Source organism: Rutidosis leptorrhynchoides, chromosome 1 (genome assembly GCF_046630445.1).
Source record: "Rutidosis leptorrhynchoides isolate AG116_Rl617_1_P2 chromosome 1, CSIRO_AGI_Rlap_v1, whole genome shotgun sequence".
In the NCBI taxonomy this organism is placed as follows: Eukaryota; Viridiplantae; Streptophyta; class Magnoliopsida; order Asterales; family Asteraceae; genus Rutidosis; species Rutidosis leptorrhynchoides.
Genome location: NC_092333.1, coordinates 491,959,352 through 491,980,654, shown reverse-complemented (window position 1 = coordinate 491,980,654; position 21,303 = coordinate 491,959,352). Strand labels below are relative to the sequence as shown.

The 21,303-nt window shown below is 34.1% G+C and overlaps 1 protein-coding gene across 1 annotated transcript; it reads left to right on the top strand.

Annotated features, from left to right (window-relative positions):
- The first annotated feature begins 7,384 nt into the window (after positions 1–7,384).
- Positions 7,385–17,055, top strand: LOC139840726 (pectinesterase-like). Its single transcript, XM_071830975.1, has 2 exons — positions 7,385–8,411; positions 16,334–17,055. Exons 1-2 carry the CDS (start codon positions 7,385–7,387, stop codon positions 17,053–17,055), a joined length of 1,749 nt encoding a protein of 582 aa, XP_071687076.1.
- The last annotated feature ends 4,248 nt before the right edge of the window (positions 17,056–21,303 follow it).

Sequence of the window (21,303 nt, the reverse complement as noted above, 5' to 3'; positions counted from 1 at the left end):
TTCCAAAAAATAAGTCCTGAGGATGCGATAAGATTGGAAACACCCTTTTCGGAAGAAGAAATATGGGAAGCCATAAAAGAATGTGATCCCTCAAAGGCTCCAGGTCCTGACGGTTTTAACCTTAGTTTCTTCAAAAAGTTCTTTTGGCTTATAAAGGAAGATTTGAAAAATGCATTAGATTAGTTTTGGAGTAGAGAATTGATTTCGAGAGGCTGTAATGCTAGCTTTTTCACACTCATACCTAAGAAAAACGATCCAATAGGCTTAAGTGATTATCGCCCGATTAGCCTCATAGGAAGCTATTACAAAGTCGTTTCAAAAATCCTATCGAGAAGAGTTCAAAGGATAATCCACAAGGTCATCGGAAAAGAGCAAAGTGCGTTCATGAAAGGTCGTTTCATTCTTGATGGTATACTAGTGGCTAACGAGATGATTGATGAAATTAAAAGACAAAAGAAAAAGTGCATGATCTTCAAGTTTGATTTTGCAAAAGCGTTTGATAGCATCAATTGGGAATTCCTTTTTAAAGTAATGGAAAGAATGGGATTCGGGGTAAAGTGGATAAATTGGATTCGAGCATGCTTAGCATCGGTTTCAATCTCGATCCTAGTAAATGGGTCTCCCACCGAGGAATTCATGGTACAAAAAGGTGTAAGACAAGGCGACCCTCTCTCCCCATATCTATTCATTATTGTGGCGGAGGGATTAAATGTTCTTATTAAGCGAGCCATTCAAAACAGCCTCTTCAAGGGAATAGAAGTCGGCAAAGATAAGATAGTTGTATCACACCTTCAATACGCCGATGACACTATAATATTTGGAGAATGGGGCAAAAGAAACGTCCGAAATGCACTAAATATACTAAAATGCTTTGAAATCTATTCGGGGTTAAAAGTGAATGTTTCAAAAAGTTGTTTATATAGGATTGGGGTTCAAAAATCCATAGTAGAAGATATGGCAAACTCCTATGGATGCCAAGTGGGTTGCCTTCCTTTCTCGTATCTCGGGTTGCCTATCGGGAAGAAGATGAACAACATTCGAGATTGGGAACCTTTTATTGAAAAAATCCATTCAAGACTAGGAGATTGGAAAGCGAAAATGATGTCATTTGGAGGTCGTCTAACCCTCATCAAATCGGTCCTCAGTAGCCTTCCATTATACGCCTTCTCCCTATTTCGTGCTCCAACGTGCGTCATCAACATGCTCGAAGGTTTGCGTCGAATTTTTTTTTTGGGCGGGACGGGTGATAACACAAAAATATCTTGGGTCAAATGGGATACCATTCTACTTCCTTATGAGGGCGGGGGGTTAAATATCGGGTCTCTTAAAGCAAAAAACATGGCTCTTTTAGGAAAATGGTGGTGGCGATTTCAAAACGAAAAGAATGCTTTTTGGGTCAAAATAATCACAAGCATATACGGGCGGGATGGAGGTTTGGTTTTAACTCTCCAAAATAATTCGGGATGGGGTGTTACTTGGAACAACATCCGAAAAGCTGGTTATTGTATCAATAACTTGAATATCGATTTTACTAATTCATTCGAAAGGGTACTGTGCAAAGGAGATTCCGCATGTTTTTGGTCAGACAGGTAGCTCAATGGCTTTATCCTCAAGGAGAAATTTAAAAGATTATACAGGTTAGAAAGTGAAAAGGAGGCGCTGGTCATGAATCGGGTCAACAAACACGAAACAGGAATTCGCCTCAGTTGGAATTGGATAAGAGAACCGACAGGTAGGACGCAAACGGAGTACAATGAACTCACGAACCTGCTACAAAGCTTTGCTTTCGGTACTGGGGAAAAAGACAGTTGGAAGTGGAATCTACAACCGAATGGAGAATTCTCAACGTGTATCCTCTCGAAATTAATTGACGACAAGCTTTCACAAAATGCATCTCCACAAACAGAAACAGTTCGACTTCCGATCATTCCACAAAAAATAGGAGTTTTCATTTGGCGGGTCAAACAACGACGTATCCCGGTGAGAGTTGAACTAGACAAAAGGGGCGTAGACCTTGATTCAGTGCGTTGTCCGGTATGTGACAATGATGTGGAAACCGTTGAGCACGTTTTCATCCACTGCCCATTTGCGAAAGACCTATGGCTTCGTGTCTTTCGATGGTGGAACCTCCGACGTCCTGTTTACTCGCAGCTCGAAGAACTCTTCCATGGGGTTATCGATTCAACACACCCCAACAAAACCTCCACACTATGGCAAGCAATTGAATGGGTGTGCGGGTATTTGATTTGGCGCAATAGAAACCTCATTCTATTCCAAAGAAAAAAAGGAAACGGCCCCATGACCCTCAACGAAGTCCAAATAAAGTCGTTCGAGTGGATTTCGAGAAGATCAAAGAAAAAAGCGTTAGATTGGAGCAAATGGCTGATCAACCCTGGCATCTTTGAAGACCATGGATAACTCATTTAGACAACAATTCATCTGTTTTCCTATTTATTTTTTCCATTTTCCCCAATCTGTTTCGATCCATAGTAGTCTAGTATTAGATTTCCTGTAACAAGCATGTTTCTCACATGCTTTGCTTTGTATCATCTTTTACTCTAATGAAATTTGGCTTTTCAAAAAAAAAAAAAAATATATTTAATATAAAATATAATATAATATAATATAATATAATATAATATAATATAATATAATATAATATAATATTCAGGTTAATTAAATTACATTTCCCTTTGATTGGAACAAATACTAATAATAGATAATAACCAAACTTTCAGACTGATCCAATTAAATTTCGGTGTCTGATAAATAAGAATAAGAATACATTTTTAATAAACATGGCAAGTAGAGATATTTTTAAGCAGTGAAGTAAATGAAGCTGACCAGGTCCAACTCCTGCAAATAAAGCAACGCGTCTTCACGTCTATACATCACGATATACAATAATTTTTAATTATGAATTTATTACAAAATATTTTTTAGAGTGTAAGGTTACTATACAACCTTAAAACTTTCAACCTTAATATTACTTCGTATCAAACAAAAAAGAAGGAGATCGTTAGTCCACATTTTTTTAAAGAATACTCAACTAATGTGCTTTGGACGGTTGAACAATGCACTCTATTGAACAATCTACTGTTTAAATAATATTTAATAATGTATGCCGTTGTATTTCTTCTCACTCTTTCGTGCCCTGCAATGTGTGATCAATAAACTCGAGTGTGTAAGGCGTACATTTTTTTGGGGCGGGTCGGGAAACAATTCTAAAATACCATGGGTTAAATGGGATAATGTTCTTCTTCCTTTCGAGGAGGGTGGACTAAATCTTGGCGCTCTTAAAAGTAAAAACTTGGCCCTAATCGGCAAGTGGTGGTGGAGGTTTAAAACGAGTCCAACACTTTGTGGGTTAGGGTCATCCAAAGCATTTATGGGTCTTCGGGCGGGCTTATCATGGGGGGTCATTCTCTTGCGAATGCACGTAATACTTGCTGGTCTTCCATTATTAATTCTGGAAGTGACATCGAAAATTTTGGTGTTACTTTCATTAATTCTTTCAGCAGGAAACTAGGCAACGGTGTAGACGCAAAATTTTGGTTCGATTGCTGGCTAGCTGATGCACCACTAAAAGATATTTTTTGCAGGTTATTTCGGTTTGAAACAGAACCATATGTTTGTGCTCGTGACAGATTAAGGTGGAATGGAACTGGGTGCGAAATCACGGGTCAATGGTCTAGAACTCCTACCGGAAGATCCTTAGACGAACTTACTGACCTGTGCAACATGTTACAATCGGTTCGAATGGAGACTGAAAAGGCTGACTCATGGGAGTGGTCGTGGAGTAATAATGGGACCTTTGCAACAAATATTCTTTCAAACGCTCTGAATTCAAAAATACTAAGTGCGGGAACCAATCGAGAAGAGACATTAAGGAATAACTTGGTGCCGAAAAAGGTAGAGGTGTTTATTTGGAGGACGAAAAAGAAGAGACTACCCGTTTTAATGGAGCTTGACAAACGGGGTATTGACCTCCACTTGGTTAGATGCCCCGTTTGTGATGGTGACGTTGAGTCGGTAGATCACGCTATCCTCTTGTAAAAACACCCTTGATATTTGGACTAAAGTATTTAATTGGTGGGGCATGAATGTTGCGACTAGTCTTAGCATTGGTGAGATATTCAACATTTATCAAACAAGTGCGATGACGGAGTTAGGTGCGAGGATTTGGCAAGCGGTTCGATGGACATGCGGATGCCTCATTTGGAGAAACCGTAATCAAAAGGTTTTCAAGAACAAAAATTGGAACCCTCCGGTGGCTCTTAATGAGATTCAAATTACAAGTTATGAAAGGGGTTCGAGGAGGTGCAAAAAGATTAATATTGATTGACAAAGTTGGTTGGTAAATCCTCATAGGTTTTTAAGTGACTAAGTTGGCTAATCACACTTTGGTTACTATCTTAGCACCCATCGGGATTAGCTTGTTTCTTTTTTTTTTTTTTTTTCTCTGTATGGTGCGTTTGATTCATTTGGATCATAGTGTTGAGTTGTATATATACAAAAATGTACTAGGTGAGCTGGAGGCTTTGTATATATGCAGGCCTTGTATGTTGTGATCTTGATTAATAAAAGCAAATATGTTGCCTTTCAAAAATAAAAAAAAATAAAAAAAAAAATAAAAAATAATGTATAGTTAAAAAGTGATTGGTGTAAAAATTATCGCTCATTTTGTATTCGTTTATAATGTTAGGATATTTAACACATTGAAATGCAGGTGATTAAGCATAATCACTCACTCACAACGACAAACGAAAGTAATATACGAAAAATTAAAGGAAAACGAGATATCACGTGATTATATGTAATCAATGTGATTACTTTAATTCTCGAATCAAACTAGAGAGTAAATTTTTAATAAATTTCGTGCATACAAGTTATGGGATGTATATGGTCTATTTATAGAGTGAAACGAATCCAAATCGCGAAGAAACAAGGAGTCCAAATTAGAATCCAATTCTGGTCTCCCAACGCTATTTTCGCGATCGCGAATTCTAAATGCAAATCCATCCTCGCGTTCCTGAACTAGTGATCGAGGACTTTTTTCAGTCGCGAGCTTCATCTTTCCCTTTCGCGAAATCGTCCTTCCTGGTCATGATCATCTTCCTCGCGATCGCGAGTTTCATAGCAGCAGCAATCCGACTTTTGTTTCTTTGTTTGATTCTTATAATCCACCAAATGCTAACAGGTTTAAAATGAAACATCATATAAAAAAAAAAAAAAAAAAGAGAATAAAAGATGAAAAAGAAAAAATTTATGAGTGTACATGTACTGATTAGTAAGGGAATTAAATGATTCAGGGTTGAATCACTCAGCGTGTTTGTCAGTTTGTTTCTGACTTTTTAATGACATATGGTATTGAATTGTTCAACATAAAGTGCCGAACCATTCGGAGTTGAAGTATTCTCTTATGTCTTAGCTATTATTAATAACCGTATAAATTTTATGTAACATCATTTTTAAATTATATGAAGAAGACTTAACAAATAATTGTAATGTTATTTTATTTTTGTAGGTTCATAACTTAATATTACATCATTTACATTCTTTTATTCAAAATGATTATCAAACTAGTTATTATTATTCAGAATCAACTAAATTAAGAACTTTTAAATCATTCAGATTATTAACCATTCAACGCTTAATGATTGAAATTTATCAAACGCAACCTAAATCACCGACAATATTCAACTAGAACTTTATATGCTATCAAATGTAGGAAAGAAATAAGCTTTCAAGTAGTGTTCAAATGTTATTTTTAAATTCAAATAACTTAAAGACATTTTAGCATGTATTTATCATGTAGTTCCTTGGTTACACTTTTCGATCCAAATCGTAACTTGTAGGTCTTTAACCGACACATAATATTCTTTATACTCGTTTGATGTTGTTGTCTTCAATGAATACGAATTCAATTTTTAATCTAGTTCAATTGTGATTTTTATTTAGTTTCGATTTTTGATTTTGCTTCTTTTTTTTTACGGCCAAAAAATGATTATATAAGAAAAAACGACCCCTAGCAAGACGCTAAGAGATGATTACAAAGGAATAGAAAGCCATGTGTTCCAATTAGAAACACAATGACTTCTATTTTTCAACCAACGAAAAGCAACTAGTCTAATTACATCAAATAAATTACTTCTACTACAAAACGAATCATGAAAAACAAGACCATTACGAAAACGCCACAAAGCCCATAAACTTGATTTTGCTTCTATTTTTTTTCTTTTCAAACAACCAGTATTATTAAAACTAGCTAGCTACCATAGCAAGGAGCTGGGGAAGACCCGCGGACCATTACAACGGATTACAACGTCAATTGTTTCAATTTACAATCTTTTTACCTTTCAATACCAATTAAAGGAAAAAAGACAAATAAAATCGAACAAAATACAACGTTTCATCGATTTTTAATGAAATAAAATGCTGTTCCTAAACCTCCATATGTGCCAAACTGTAGAAGCGACAATAACATACAACCTGCCCTTCGTGTCTTCGAATTCGCGCCAATCTTCAAACCAAACAATCCAGTTCGTCCATTTAGTAAAAATCGGTAATGCCTTATCGAGCCAAACACGTAAACGCCACCACAAATCTGAAGCTAGCTCGCACTCAAACATAATATGATGGGTAGAGTCGACAACAAGATTACACGAAACGCACCTTATTGATTGAATTTCCATTCCACGATGTGAGAAATTTAATCGAGTGGGCAACCCGTCTAACGTCAATCTCCAAATGAAAACATTAATTTTTCTCAGGACTTGGTTCAACCACATAGTGTAAAGATTTGATGAAGGAAGTGCCCGATCATCAACAAACTCTCTAAATCGATGAAAACGAAAATCAAACTATAAACACCCCTACTTTAAAGATGTTTTTTTTCTCTCTTATTTTTCCATTTTACATTCCTGTTTTTGATTAGAGGCTTTTAGAAAATTTAACTCTTAACGAAGTATGGCAATGGCTATGTTGTTCATTATGGGTGTTATTATTTTTTGGAACATCAATACAATTATTCTAGTATAAGTAAGTCAAGCTACATTATTTGGGCTTTGTATTTAATACATTTTACACTATTATAAACATTTATATACTGTTTATTCATTATTGCTAATTGCTATTATCAATTTAAATATAGTATTATTACAAATCTGAACGCAATGAAGAAAGAAGATGGATTATAATTAAATTTAATTGTATGACACTATACTAAATGCAGCGAAGAAAGAAGATGGAGGATTATTAAATTTAAATTTTATATTTATTTTATGACAATATACTTTCCCCCTATTTAACCAACCCCAACTTGTCTCACTTTGCATTTACAATTCACATCAACCATAAATCCATAATAACACCCTCATTCATCATGCAATCCAATCTCATTGCACAAACCCCTAAACGCCGTCGTTTCCTACTCATTTTTCCATTTACAGTCCTCATCCTACTCACACTCTCCCTTTCTTCCCACTTTACATTTACAAAACACCACCCTACACTTACAATACTTCCAAAACACACCCCTTTACATTTACACGTTCACAAAAAACTCCAAATACAAACCGCAAAATTACAATGCGCAGGAGCACGTTACCACGACCTCTGCGTCTCCACACTAACGCGCATCGTACCAGATCTCACCTCCACAACGTTACCGGAAATCATCTCCGCAACCGTCAACGAAACAATCTCCGACGTCCGATCAACCGACTTCAACGTCACCAACATTCGCCGTAAACTGCCACGCCTCACCGTAATCGAAGTCCGAGCACTCGAAGACTGCCACACATTGTTTCTTCAAACCGTGTCGGAGCTCAAATCCGCCGTTTCCGATTTATCTAAATCTCCGGCGAAAAAATACGACGACCTCCGTACAATGCTTAGCGCCGCGATGACGAATCAAGCCACGTGTCTGGAAGGATTTGAAGGAAGTAAATCACAAGTCAAAATTAGTCGTAATTTTCGTAAAGCGTTAAAAGGAATTACACGTCAAGTTAGTAATTCACTTGCATTGTTGAAAAAATTAAACGGAACGCAAACGACGTCGTTTAATGAACAACATGTTGTTGATACTTCTAATCGGTTTCCTAAATGGTTGAACAGAAATGATAGAAAGTTGTTGCAGTTAGCGGCTAATGAGACGAGTTACGATTTAGTTGTGGCTCAAGATGGAAGTGGTAATTTTACGACGATTGGTGAAGCATTAAATGCGGCACCTAATGCGAGTTCTACTAGGTTTGTGATTTATATTAAAGCGGGTGCGTATTATGAGTATGTGGAAGTGATTAATAAGAAGTCGAATTTGATGTTTGTTGGTGATGGGATTGGGAAGACGTTGATCAAAGGAAATCGAAATGTTATCGATGGATGGACTACTTTTCGCTCCGCCACAGTTAGTAAGTAACTCTATTACAATCATTGTTACCATTATGACTGCTACTAGATCTTGACTCCCTAAAAGCTCGATTCGAACTTAAACGAGCTCGAGTTCAAACTTGAACGTGTTTAATTGAGTTTGATTTGAGTTCGAGTCCGAACATGAATATATTTTGAGCTTGTTTAGTAAACGAGTTCGAGCTCTAACTTCTTACATCGAACTTGAACAAACTCGTGAACATATATGAACCTTTTACTTATATACATTAATTAATTATAATAATTTTATTATTATTATTGTAATAAAAAATATATATAACGATAATTATGTAATAATAACTGTTATATATATTATATATATATAAATAAGTTGAGTTCGAGCCGAACTCGAACTTGTATAGTTTTAAATGAGTTGAGCTTGAGTATACTGTATTAAGCTCAAAACGAGCCAAACTCGATCTAAAGTTTTTTGAATTTTAATTGAAACGAGCTCGAACTTAGTCGAGCTCGACTAGACTTGTTTACACTCATATTGCTGGATAATAATAAAGATAACTCTAAAGTTACTATTAATATAATACGATTTACTTATAAAAATAATTATAAAACCTCACCACCTGTCATATTAATTGGTTAATGTACGATCATTTATGCATGTTAAACTTTTTTTATATACTAAAAAAAATCACGGCGTTACTAAAACGTGTGTTGATTATGTTGGTTGTAGTTCTATTTGGGGTTAATATTTAAGTTTTAAGGTATTTTTGTGATGAGAGTACTTTTTTTTTTTTTTTTTTTTTTTTTTTTTTTGAAAAGCATGAGAGTACTTTGATGTTGATAGGAGTTATTATCGTTTAGTGGGTGCTAAACACAAATCGGATATGGGTATCACACGTTACAACTGTTTCCATTTTTAGATAAAGATAGGGGTACCATTCTAAAGGGGTTAGGGACTTAGGGTTGGAAACTAGGTAAAAGTTAAAACACAATTTGGGATACATATTGTGGTTATTACGGACTTACGGAGTATTACTTTTTATGACATATTTTTGTTAATTAATATGTTATCTAGTCACAGATTGCATTTTTGTTAAACCTTAACATCAAAATTTTTAAAGATTCTGACGTGGAACCAGTATAACTTTCAAATATATATACATTGGATCATCTAAAGAATTATAACTTTTGAATATATAAAAAAGCATCACGATATCATTAAACAAATGATCATTTGTTAACTTGAATATTATACTCCAATTGAAAATATTGTGATTTCATAAATCTACGTCTAACAAGTAGAAAACTTGGATACGAAATTTAGGATTTGTACTTAAAATTAACCAATCAAATATACTACTAATATTTTTCAGAGAAAAAAAATAAGTTTCAAATAAACACTATATTGCATTAATATAGTAAGGAAATCTTTGTGGAATAAATGGCTATTACCTATGAACATAATCTAGCATGTTTAGCTATTAAATAGTTGATTAACTAAAAGTAAATACTCGTATATTTAGATAATATTAATGTAAAGTTTAAATAAGTAAAGAAACATGAAAGATTTAGTAAGAGAATCTAAATCACAAGGCCCAATTAAGTTAAGGCAAAAAAATAAAGTCAAGTCAAACAAAGGTTGTGTCAGACAAATAAGGTTAATATATTGGTTTAAAAATAAGGTTGGATCTACAGCATAAATGACATGTAGTTGGGCCGCAGGTCACGGAATTGACAATGCAAATTGTACTATTGAACTCCCTTTGTCGGTGTGTTTGTTTTCTATATAAAGGAAGCACACTTTCATGGTAATAAGTGCAATTATATGTACGTGCCAATAAATACGTTTAAAACATTGATATAAAAAAACACATTTCTGATGCCACTTGTCTAACGCATCTTAGTGCAATTGGTAATTGTTTAATGCAATATTAATACGGAGTATGTTTTAACAATATTTCGTGTCTAACATTGTTTGATGTATCGGTTAACAAAAAGAAAGGCAAACAATTACTGTATAAACCTTTATGTTTCATAAAATTAATAAATTACCTTAATAACCCAAACATATAGTTTTTTTTTTTTTTCTTCCAGCAAAGCAAAATATATTAATTTTCAAAACAATACATGAGTTGGACATACCCACATCCCAGCAACAATCAAACATACAGAAACAGAACATAAACCAAATCTAATGCAAGAAACAACCATACTGTAAAAACTACACTATACAATCAGCTCAAAGTATACTTGCAGTCCACCCAATTAAGCTTCCAAATAGCTGCAACTCTCAAAGTGGCACCAGATTTCTTCACTCTCACCAACAGCAGTTTTAACCGAATATAATTGAAAATACATTCAGTTAAATCATCAACAGATCTTCTCTTTTGGCTAAACAATCTACCATTCCTCTCTTGCCACAAGAAGTACACACAAGCAGCAACCACCATTCTATTAATAATATTCCAAATATTATCCTTGTATGGATACTTAGCTAACCTGTGGACAATTTCATGAACATTATACGGCAAACCTTTAAACAGTAGTCTGCCTTTCATCCTTTTCCAAACCTCCCTACTATACTTACAGCTAAAAAACAGATGATCAACCGAATCTCTACACTGATCACATAGAACACACTTCAAACTCTGATTTGGCAGCCATTTTTGAATCCTGTCTTGGGTGTTCAGTCTTTTTAACATAGTAAGCCATAATATGAAAGCATGTTTAGGATCAAAATATCGAAACCAAATGACATGATGCCACTCTATCTGGATACCATTTCTCCTAAAATCACACCAAACTTGACTTGTAGAAAACTGCACATTCTTGCCATCATTGGTGATCCACAAGTAATCATCCCTACCATTACTATTCTCCATACAAATATGAGGCTTAACCTTTTCTTTCAATTCCATTAAAAATTTCCATCCCCAGCTGTCATTATAACCAGCCTTGGCTTCCCAAAAGTTACCACCTTTTAGTTTAACTATATTGACCCATTTGCTCCACAGTGACTCTCTTTGTGTAAAAATTCTCCAAATATGTTTAACAAGCAGAGTTTCATTCCAATCCTTAAAAGGCTTTATACCAAGACCCCCTTGATCCTTTGGTAAACATACACTTTTCTAAGCAACTTTGGCCTTTCCTCTTGAATTATCAGATTGGCACCATAAAAAGCCTTTAAGGCATTTATCAATAGCTTCTATAGTCCCACTAGGAAGTAAGTACACAGAAGCCCAATATATTTGCATGGCTGATAACACAGAATTCACTAATTGCAGTCTGCCTGCATATGATAACTTCTTATTTTTCCAATTGTTCACCTTATTTTTAACTCTATCCACCAAACTTTTACAGTCACTAATGCTCAGCTTCTTAGCCAATAAAGGAACTCCTAAATACTTTAAAGGAAGTTTTCCTACAGTAAAAGGCATTACTTGAACAATATCATTCTGTATATGAAGAGGAATGCTACAAAAAAAAAAAAAATAGTGCTCTTACTAAGATTTGGAAGTAAACCTGAAATTTGCCCAAATTCATCCAAACTTTGTCTGATGACCTCAACAGAGTGCTTATCACCATGACATAACACCAAAAGATCATCTGCAAAACAGATGTGAGTGAGTTGCATCTGCTTACATTTGTGGTGGTACTTGAACCTTGGATTCTTCATAACATTCTTCTTCACAACTAGGTTAAATACTTCCATCACCAAAGTAAACAGGTAAGGGGAAATGGGGTCCCCTTGCCTAAGCCCTCTCTCCCCTTTGAAATACCCTTTGACTTCTCCATTTATGCAAACAGAAAAAGCAGTATTTGTCACACATGTCATGATCCAATCAACCATCTTTTTGTGAAATCCAAACTTATTCAAAATATCAGCCATAAAAATTCAGTTGACTGTATCATAAGCTTTTTGAATATCTATCTTCAAAACACACCTTTTTGCACCTCTTTTTATGTTATATCCCTTCAATAGTTCTTGAGCCACCAAAATATTATCATGTATGGACCTTCCTGGGACAAAAGCACTTTGATTACATGCAACTAATTTATTCAGACTAGTCTTCAATCTATTTGAGATAACTTTGCTAATGCATTTGTACAATACATTGCAACATGCTATATAGGTCTGAAATCTGAAACTTTGTGAGGAGTATCTATCTTGGGAATCAATGCAATCAATGTAGCATTAATCTCTTTGAGTAACTTCCCATTATCAAAGAATTCCCTTACTGCAACACATATATCCTGCCCTGTAATACCCCATGCCTTCTTAAAAAATAATGAAGAGTATCCATCTGGGCCAGAAGCCTTATCATCATCTATATCAAACAGTGCACTCTTGATTTCCTTATCTGTGACAGGACAAATCATTTCTTCAGCTTCAACTCTACTCAACCTGGAGCTAAAAATTTCACCCAAGTCTGCTACAGGTTTGCAGATTCTGAAAGTGAGTGACAAATTGATCTGCAACTTGATCACCATGAAAACTTAACCCATTTTCATTACAAATAGTATCAATCCTGTTCTTCTGTTTCCTGCTTTTCAAAACACTATGAAAAAACTTAGTGTTCTTGTCACCATCATCTAACTACTGAATTTTGACCTTTTGCTTTAGAATGGTAAGTTCATCCTGTTTGTCCTGCTGATACTCTATAAGAACTTTTGAAGATACATCCTTCAATACAGGATCATGTGGATTCGTATCCACATCTTTTTGACTTTTTTTGAGTTTTACTCTTAGAACTTTAACTTTATCAAATACATTCCCATTATCCCAATTCAGTTTATTAAGATCTCTCTTAAGATTTTTCAGTTTTGTAACTACTTTATACATTTTACATCCTTGTACTTGAACTAATCAACCCTGCTCCACAACCTTTAAAAAATCCTCCTTTCCAGCCAAGTGATTCATGAATCTAAAAGATTTTCTTCTCTTTGGAATTGCAGATGGAAAACTAAGGACTGCAGGGCTATGATCTGAAATCAAATAAGGCAAAAAAATACCAGCTGCTTGAGAAAATTTCTCTAGGAACTTTTCATTACTCATAATTCTATCTAACTTCTTTAATGTTCCACAATGAGGATTCTGTAAAGACTTTGTCCAAGTAAAAAAGAAACCACAACTGCCCACATCATCAACTTCAATTTCATTAATACATTTATTGAAATCCTGCATCTCATCATTATCATGAGAACAGCCTGAACTGCACTCTCCAACACTCCTAGTAATTTTAAAATCATCCATAAGGATCCATGGTTGATCTTTAGAAATGTTAGCTTGCCCCTTCAAATCATTCCATAGAATCTGTCTTTCCCTTCCACCATTACTAGCATAGATAAAACTACAAAAGGTTTTAATTCTTTTATCAACAAGGCAAAATATAACTTGCCTTGTAACTTGAAGAACCATAATATTCACAATACTGCTATCCCATCCCACAATCACTCTACAACTATTAGGACTCTGAATAACATTTGACTGCCATTGCCAAGACCCAAAAACATAGCTGCAAGCTGCTGAGATATTTGTTGGCTTCAAATGAGTTTCCAAGATTGCACACACACTAACATTTTCTTCCCTAATAAATTTCTTCAATTCATCTTGCTTATTCAAATGACACATACCTCTAATATTCCAACTAGCTATTTTGAAATCCATAGAAAATACTAGTATGTTTCATCCAGCACCCCTGGCCCTATACCATCCAATTCATTAGTTCCCACTGCAGCATACATCCTCTGGTTATCAATGATAACATCTTCATCACTCTTAGAGCAGACACTAGCATTATCTCCATCATTGATGCCATTATCACTATCACTCTCTGACAATACAGCATACTTGTTCATGCTCCTCTTTAATTCCTGTTTATTAATATCATTTAAAGTCCATTTATTCATTGGCCTCTTGTCCTTCTGGAGCACTTGTTTTGGAACATAAACTTGCTTTGTAGTAAATGTCTTTTTTCCCACAGCTTGTATATTCTTCTGTTCAACCTTCTTTTTATTCCGAACCATCACAAAACCATCATTTGCCTTCTTTGCATCTTCTTTTCTTTCTTTTTCCATAATTTCTGCTTGAGTTCTTGGCCTAACCTTACACACATCATGATTATGACCAAAAACTGCACAATGACTGCACATTGCTGGTTTCCAGTCATACTCCACATTCACCTTCTTTATTCCTTTTGTGACATTCATCTTATCTTTGTAATGTATGTCTACATGGTCAACATATCCCTTCTCTGCCTCTACCTTAATCATAACCCTAGCATAACTTGCCCTACCCAATCCTTTATGACACATAGCAGCAGTTGTAGTATCCATTTGAATAGGTTTGCCAACTTTACTAGCAATAGCACTAATACCCTTATTGTTCCATGCCTCCAAAGGGACATTATTCATTTTGACCCACAGTGGCAACTTAGTTGGCTCAACCTTCACAATATCAACATCAGGAGTCCATTTGGCCACAAATAAAGGTTTGCCATTAACAATCCATGGCCCTTGGTTAATCACATTCTCCATTCCTTCTACATTCTTAAATTTGAAGTAACAAATGTGCTTACTATCCATAATAATCTCCCTTACACCATATTTACCCCACATCTTTCTCAAATTGTATTGAAGCATACCATAAGGCATGTTGCCCCCAATTATATACCCATAAGCAGGAATGTATTTGATAAAGTGTTAACACGTCTTTGGAAAAAGTATAATTATTAAGCATTGAATTGAATGATTCATGTTTCATAATATTAATAATTTAAAGGTTCTAATAACTGAACCTCATTATGAATGATAATTAATTTGTTTATAATAAATTTTTGAATGATCACTTCAAACGATTTATATTTATGGTATTCATTGTTTACATGAACTAATAGAAGAAAATAATTTTTATTTTATTTTTATTCTTATATAATTCCTGGATATAATTTAAGAGGTTATTAATAGAAAATAAGTGTACTTAATGGTTAAATGATAATTTAACCATGAATAGTTCAACAAAAAACTTTATTTCATTCAGCACAACTTATAATTCAATGGTTACCAATAGACGTACAGAATATTAAACGATGTATCATTCAACAATGAATCATTTCATTAAAAAAACAATCAACATGTCATAAAACTACATATTAAATTTAATGAATAGTTCGTGATTGTATATAGTTTGTTAGTGTTGCCTTCTTTGCAACACCTCCGTGTATTTAGTTTTTTAGGTTCTTTTCGTGTTGTTGTTCTTTGGCATAAGTTGTCATAAGATCTCAAGATTGTAACCTTTCTTGTGCTTTAATAAAAAGTTTCTTGCCTTTCAAAAAAAAAAAAAAAAAAAGAGAAACACTCATTTTTTTTTGCTCTCGGTATACAGCTAACCATAGTCACCAAATTAGTTAAAACTTAAAAGAAGTTAGCTTCATCATATTTAACGAATAGAAAATTATGTATGTAGATTGATATATAGGAAAAATATACTAAGGGTGTGTTTGGCGCGTAGCTTATTGAAGCTTATGGAAGCTTATGGGAGCTTGAGCTTATGATTTTAATAAGCTCCAAGTCATAAGCTTCGTTTGGTAGACAAAAAAAGTAGAGCTTATGAAAATCATAAGCTCTGAAAAAATAAGCTACTTGTAGTAGCTTATGAAAAAAAGTAGAGCTTATGAACTGAAAAATAAGCTCCAGCTAGTTTATCAAACATTTATAAAAAATAATAAACTCCAGCTACCAGCTTTAAAAATAAGGTCAAGCTCCAGCTCCTGCTCCTAAGCTCCAGCTCCAGCTATAAGCTCCAGCTCCAGCTACTTTCGTCCAAACACACCCTAACATAATTTTCCCAAACTAACATAATTTTCCCAATAGTAACATATATCTTACTGTATAATATTAGTTTAACCTTATGCAACCTTTTCTAATTTTGTGAACAAATTTGCAGTTGTGGTAGGTTCAAATTTCATCGCAAAAGGTATAACAATAGAAAACTACGCGGGACCCAGCAAACACCAAGCAGTCGCATTACGTACCGGCTCCGATTTTTCCGTATTCTATCAATGCAGCTTTATAGGTTACCAAGACACACTCTACGTTCACTCCTTACGTCAATTCTACCGCGAATGCGACATTTACGGTACAGTCGACTTCGTATTCGGTAATGCAGCTGTTGTATTTCAAAAATCAAATTTCTACGCCCGACAACCCGACCCAACCCAAAAAAACATCTTCACTGCACAAGGTAGAGATGACCCAAACCAAAACACAGGCATTTCGATACTAGATTGCAAAATTGCAGCAGGATCAGAACTTATTCCTAATCAATCGATGTTTAAATCGTACCTTGGACGACCATGGAAGAATTATTCGAGAACGGTTATTATGAGATCGTCTATTGGGGATGTGATTGACCCGGCGGGTTGGTTAGAATGGGATGGTAATCAATCGTTGAGTACGTTATATTATGGTGAGTATTTAAATAGAGGGTTAGGTTCGAATGTGAGCCATAGGGTTACTTGGCCTGGTTATCGACCGAGTTTGAATGTGAGCGAGGCGAGTTTGTTTACGGTTGGTAATTTTATTCAGGGTGCGGAATGGTTGAACGGTACTGGTGTACCGTATTATCTCGATTTACAACAGAATTTAACTGTTGTAAATCGAATTTAATCGTGGTTGAATGGTGGTCATATTGGGTGAAATGGAAATGTTGTATTAGGTGATAGTTGGGCTATTTATTTGAAATTGTTGTAATAATGCATTGCTGATGTAGAATTGATAAAGAAGGATTTATATTAATCGAATTTGTTCTACAGTGGTGGAAATGTCAAATAAAAATATTTTAATTTGCAAAGAGATATATATCGTTATTATATTATAAATAACATTACCATTAGCATTTGTTTTTAGATTTAATTACACGAATGGTCACTGTAATTTGTCAAATTTTGCAACTTTAGTCACTATAGTTTTTTTTTTTTTGTGTGTGTGTGCAAGTTTAGTGACCGGAGTTCCAAAATCTTGCACGTTTAGTCACTCCTTCTAACACACGTTAATTTATACTGTTAATTCACCTCACATGCCTAGCACATGAGGGTATATTTATCATTTTACTTGAATATTTTTTATTTTTATTTGTATTTTCTTGAATTTCGTTTTCTCCTCTTTTATTATGTATCTCACCTGTATCAAACACCTTCATATGTTGCAATCGACAATTTCACATATGCACACAAACACCCTCTCTTTTATCCAAACTCCTCCCATCGTGAATCACTTATTTTGAAAAGACCCATCCATCATGAACCACTATATTTCATTATTATGTCCAGTTCAATAACAAAATATATATACACAAATTCATGTCAGATTCGTAACAAAGAAATAAATTCAAACTTAACCACCATTAAATTCAAGATTTAAGTTCAAATTCACACCTTAATTGAAATGGGTTCATCAAACTTCAATGCCTTCACCCTTTCATTTTTTTTTTTTTTTCCTCTGATGAAGAGTTATGTTTAGGTTGGGAGAGAATAAACTACCACCAATTTAAAAGCCTTCATCCTCGCTGGAAACCCTCGGTCGTGATTGAACGAATAATAAGTCACAAATCGATGGGTTTTAGACCTCGGAATCAACATGACGAATGTTTAGATCTGAAATCGTTAGGGTTTCATTGACGGGGATGGTGGTTTCGGGTTTAGATTTGAAATCGTTTGGGTTTCATTGGCGGGGATGGTGGCTTCAGGTTTAGACTCGAAATCCGACGCTCCCGGTGGTGATGGCTGCTCATGTTTGATGATGTCGATAGTAAATTCGTCGGTGATGGCTGCTGATGTTTGAGGTCACGTTTTATAAACGAAAGCGAAGGCAATAAATCACCCAGCAACCTTGGTTTTTACGAGGGTTTGATTTTTGATAAATGCCGATCACTGGTGCTGGAGCTATTAACGCAACCACCACTGCAAATTTAGAAAACGAAAGGGACATCTAGTAGAGGTTGGTTGACATGATGGACCAATTGTTTGTGTTCAATTTATGTAACAGTTAATAAGAAATTTATGATTTGTATTTAATTTTATTTGTTTTTTGATTTGAATTTATTTAATTTGGTTTTTGTTTGAATAACAGGTATGAAACGCTACGGTTTTGAAGATTTGAAGATGAGGGGAAAGGGGAAAGTGACAAAGAAAGTGGTATAATATCTAAAATGCCCTCACATGCTTGACACGTGACTGGCATTTAACAGGAAAATTTAACGCATGTTACACGGAGTGACTAAACTTGCAAGACTTTTATACCCCAGTGATTAAACTTGCAAGATTTTGAAACTCGAGTGATTAAACTTGCAAGAAAAAACTATAGTGACTAAAGTTGCAAGATTTAACAAACCACAGTGATCATTTGTGTAATTAAGTCTTGTTCTTAATTACGTTACCAAATCATTCTGCATAAAAAATCCACTAAGGTAGTGGTGCGTTTGTCTTTTGATTTGGTGCTTGTGTTAGTTTGTGTCTCGTAGGTTTATTTTGGAATTTTGGGTTGTGTTGTAAGTTTCTTGATGTCTGTTCTTTGTTTTTATGATTGTCGGGTTTGTCTAGGTTGTAAATAGCGTGTTGGGTCATGTTTTCTAGTTTCGAGCGATTCTGCTTCTTCGTTGTGTCCTTGTTTGGTTTCTTCATCATTTTGATGATCTAAGTGCGTTTATATTAGTCGTTTGTTAGCTCAAAAAAAGTAAAATAAAAAAAAAGTTATGCTAAACTGAATTAAGTGAACTCGTGCTAAACTGAAATTATGTAATTTAATAAACGTGGTCATGGATCTGGTTAGAGTTTATGTTGCTGTAGGCATCATTTACACATCAGAGTATTGTTTGTCGGGCCAACACAATCCGACCCAACTTGGCCCATATCCACCGAATGAAAATGGAACTGTATACTAGTGTTTGTTGGGTCTAGCCAACCCGAATGAAGCGCTTTTTCCACCATATATGCCCTAATACAGCCCAATAATGTATGTCCTCCATAATATGTACTGCCTGAATATAATATATATATTTTTTATTTTATTTTTTTTATTTTTTTGGACAGCGATTGGGATCACCCGATGGGGACTAAACCACCCGTTCAAATTGATTTGGTTATCTAAAACTTCTTTCAGATTATACAAGAGCTATCCAAGTGTGTTAAGTTTTGACCGTTACCTTTTTAGATGAAACTTGCAGAACATACCATGACATTTTATAATTGGTACATTGGTAACTGACAACATAACATGGTTAGATAGTTGTGCTAGAGGGACACTGAACACACAAATTTTCAAAAAATTCAAGACATATAGCTGAAAAATATTATTATTATTATAAAATATCTAGATTGTGTTATAAAATATCTAGATTGGATGTTAATTTTATTATTATTATATTTCTTGCATAGTAATATTTTATACTATAAATAGACATGTATGGTAACCATTTAAGGTGTACCATTTCTCTTGAAATATCAATATCAATATTTCTTCTCTCTTTCTTCTCTCTTTTTCTCTCCTTGTTCTTATAACCATTAAAGGTAGTTATAAGCTTACTGAATTATAACACGTTATCAGCACGAAGTGCTCCGTATAATCAAGGTTTATCTAAGCAAGCACACGTCACTAATCAAGGTAAGAAATTATCTAACTCTTATTAACTTCACTAACATTTATATTTATGTTATTTAAGTTATATATGGTCGGTTATACCGCCTGAATTATATTTTATGTAATCTAACTCTTATTAACTTCACTAACATTTATATTTATGTTATTTAAGTTATATATGGTCGGTTATACCGCCTGAATTATATTTTCTGTAATCTAACTCTTATTAACTTCACTAACATTTATATTTATGTTATTTAAGTTATATATGGTCGGTTGTACCGCCTGAATTATATTTTCTGTAATCTAACTCTTATTAACTTCACTAACATTTATATTTATGTTATTTAAGTTATATATGGTCGGTTGTACCGCCTGAATTATATTTTCTGTAATCTAACTCTTATTAACTTCACTAACATTTATATTTATGTTATTTAAGTTTTATATGGTCGGTTATACCGCATGAATTATATTTTCTGTAATCTAACTCTTATTAACTTCACTAACATTTATATTTATGTTAATAAGACCCCATGATTGTACGCAACACGTCATTTGACAACACGGTACTTTATGTACGCAACACGTCATTTGACAACACGGTACCATGGGTCGAGATTAATTCCGATCAATACGAATACGATGGGGTCTTTATATGTTATCTAACATTTATGATTACTTATGCAATTAATCATTATTTATTTCATGCATACTAATGTTTATTCTTAAATTTATAATCTTAAAAGTAAAAAAAAAAGGTAGTTTGTATTTTTATTAAAAGTAAATCTTAAAAGTTAAAATAAGAAAAAGTAGTTTGTACTTTTATTAAAAGTAAATCTTAAAAATTAAAATATAAAAAGTAGTTTGTATTTTTATTAAAAGTAAATCTTAAAAGTTAAAATAAGAAAAAGTAGTTTGTACTTTTATTAAAAGTAAATCTTAAAGGTTAAAATACAAAAAGTAGTTTGTATTTTTATTAAAAGTAAATCTTAAAAGTTAAAATAAAAAAAGTAGTTTGTATTTTTATTAAAAGTAAATCTTAAAAGTTAAAAAAAGAGATACAAAACACACATACACAAAATGCTATTTTTCTTTCTCATTTTCAAGTAACCAAAATACTTGAAATCTATAATTGGGTTCGGTTTTGGTGGAAATAAGGAAGAAGAAAAGATCCGTTAAGTAGAAGGTATAGATCGAAGCAAGGTTGGAACTTTGGGTGTCTACCGTTTAGAGGAACTCTTCTTTGAGTTTTCAAATTCGATTTTCAAAAGGCTACAA

Excerpts from the sequence above, each read along its gene's own strand:
- LOC139840726 (XM_071830975.1), top strand. The coding sequence starts at position 7,385 with ATGCAATCCAATCTCATTGCACAAACCCCTAAACGCCGTCGTTTCCTA. Across the intron at positions 8,412-16,333 it reads TTTTCGCTCCGCCACAGTTA|TTGTGGTAGGTTCAAATTTC; the intron begins GTAAGTAACTCT and ends ACAAATTTGCAG.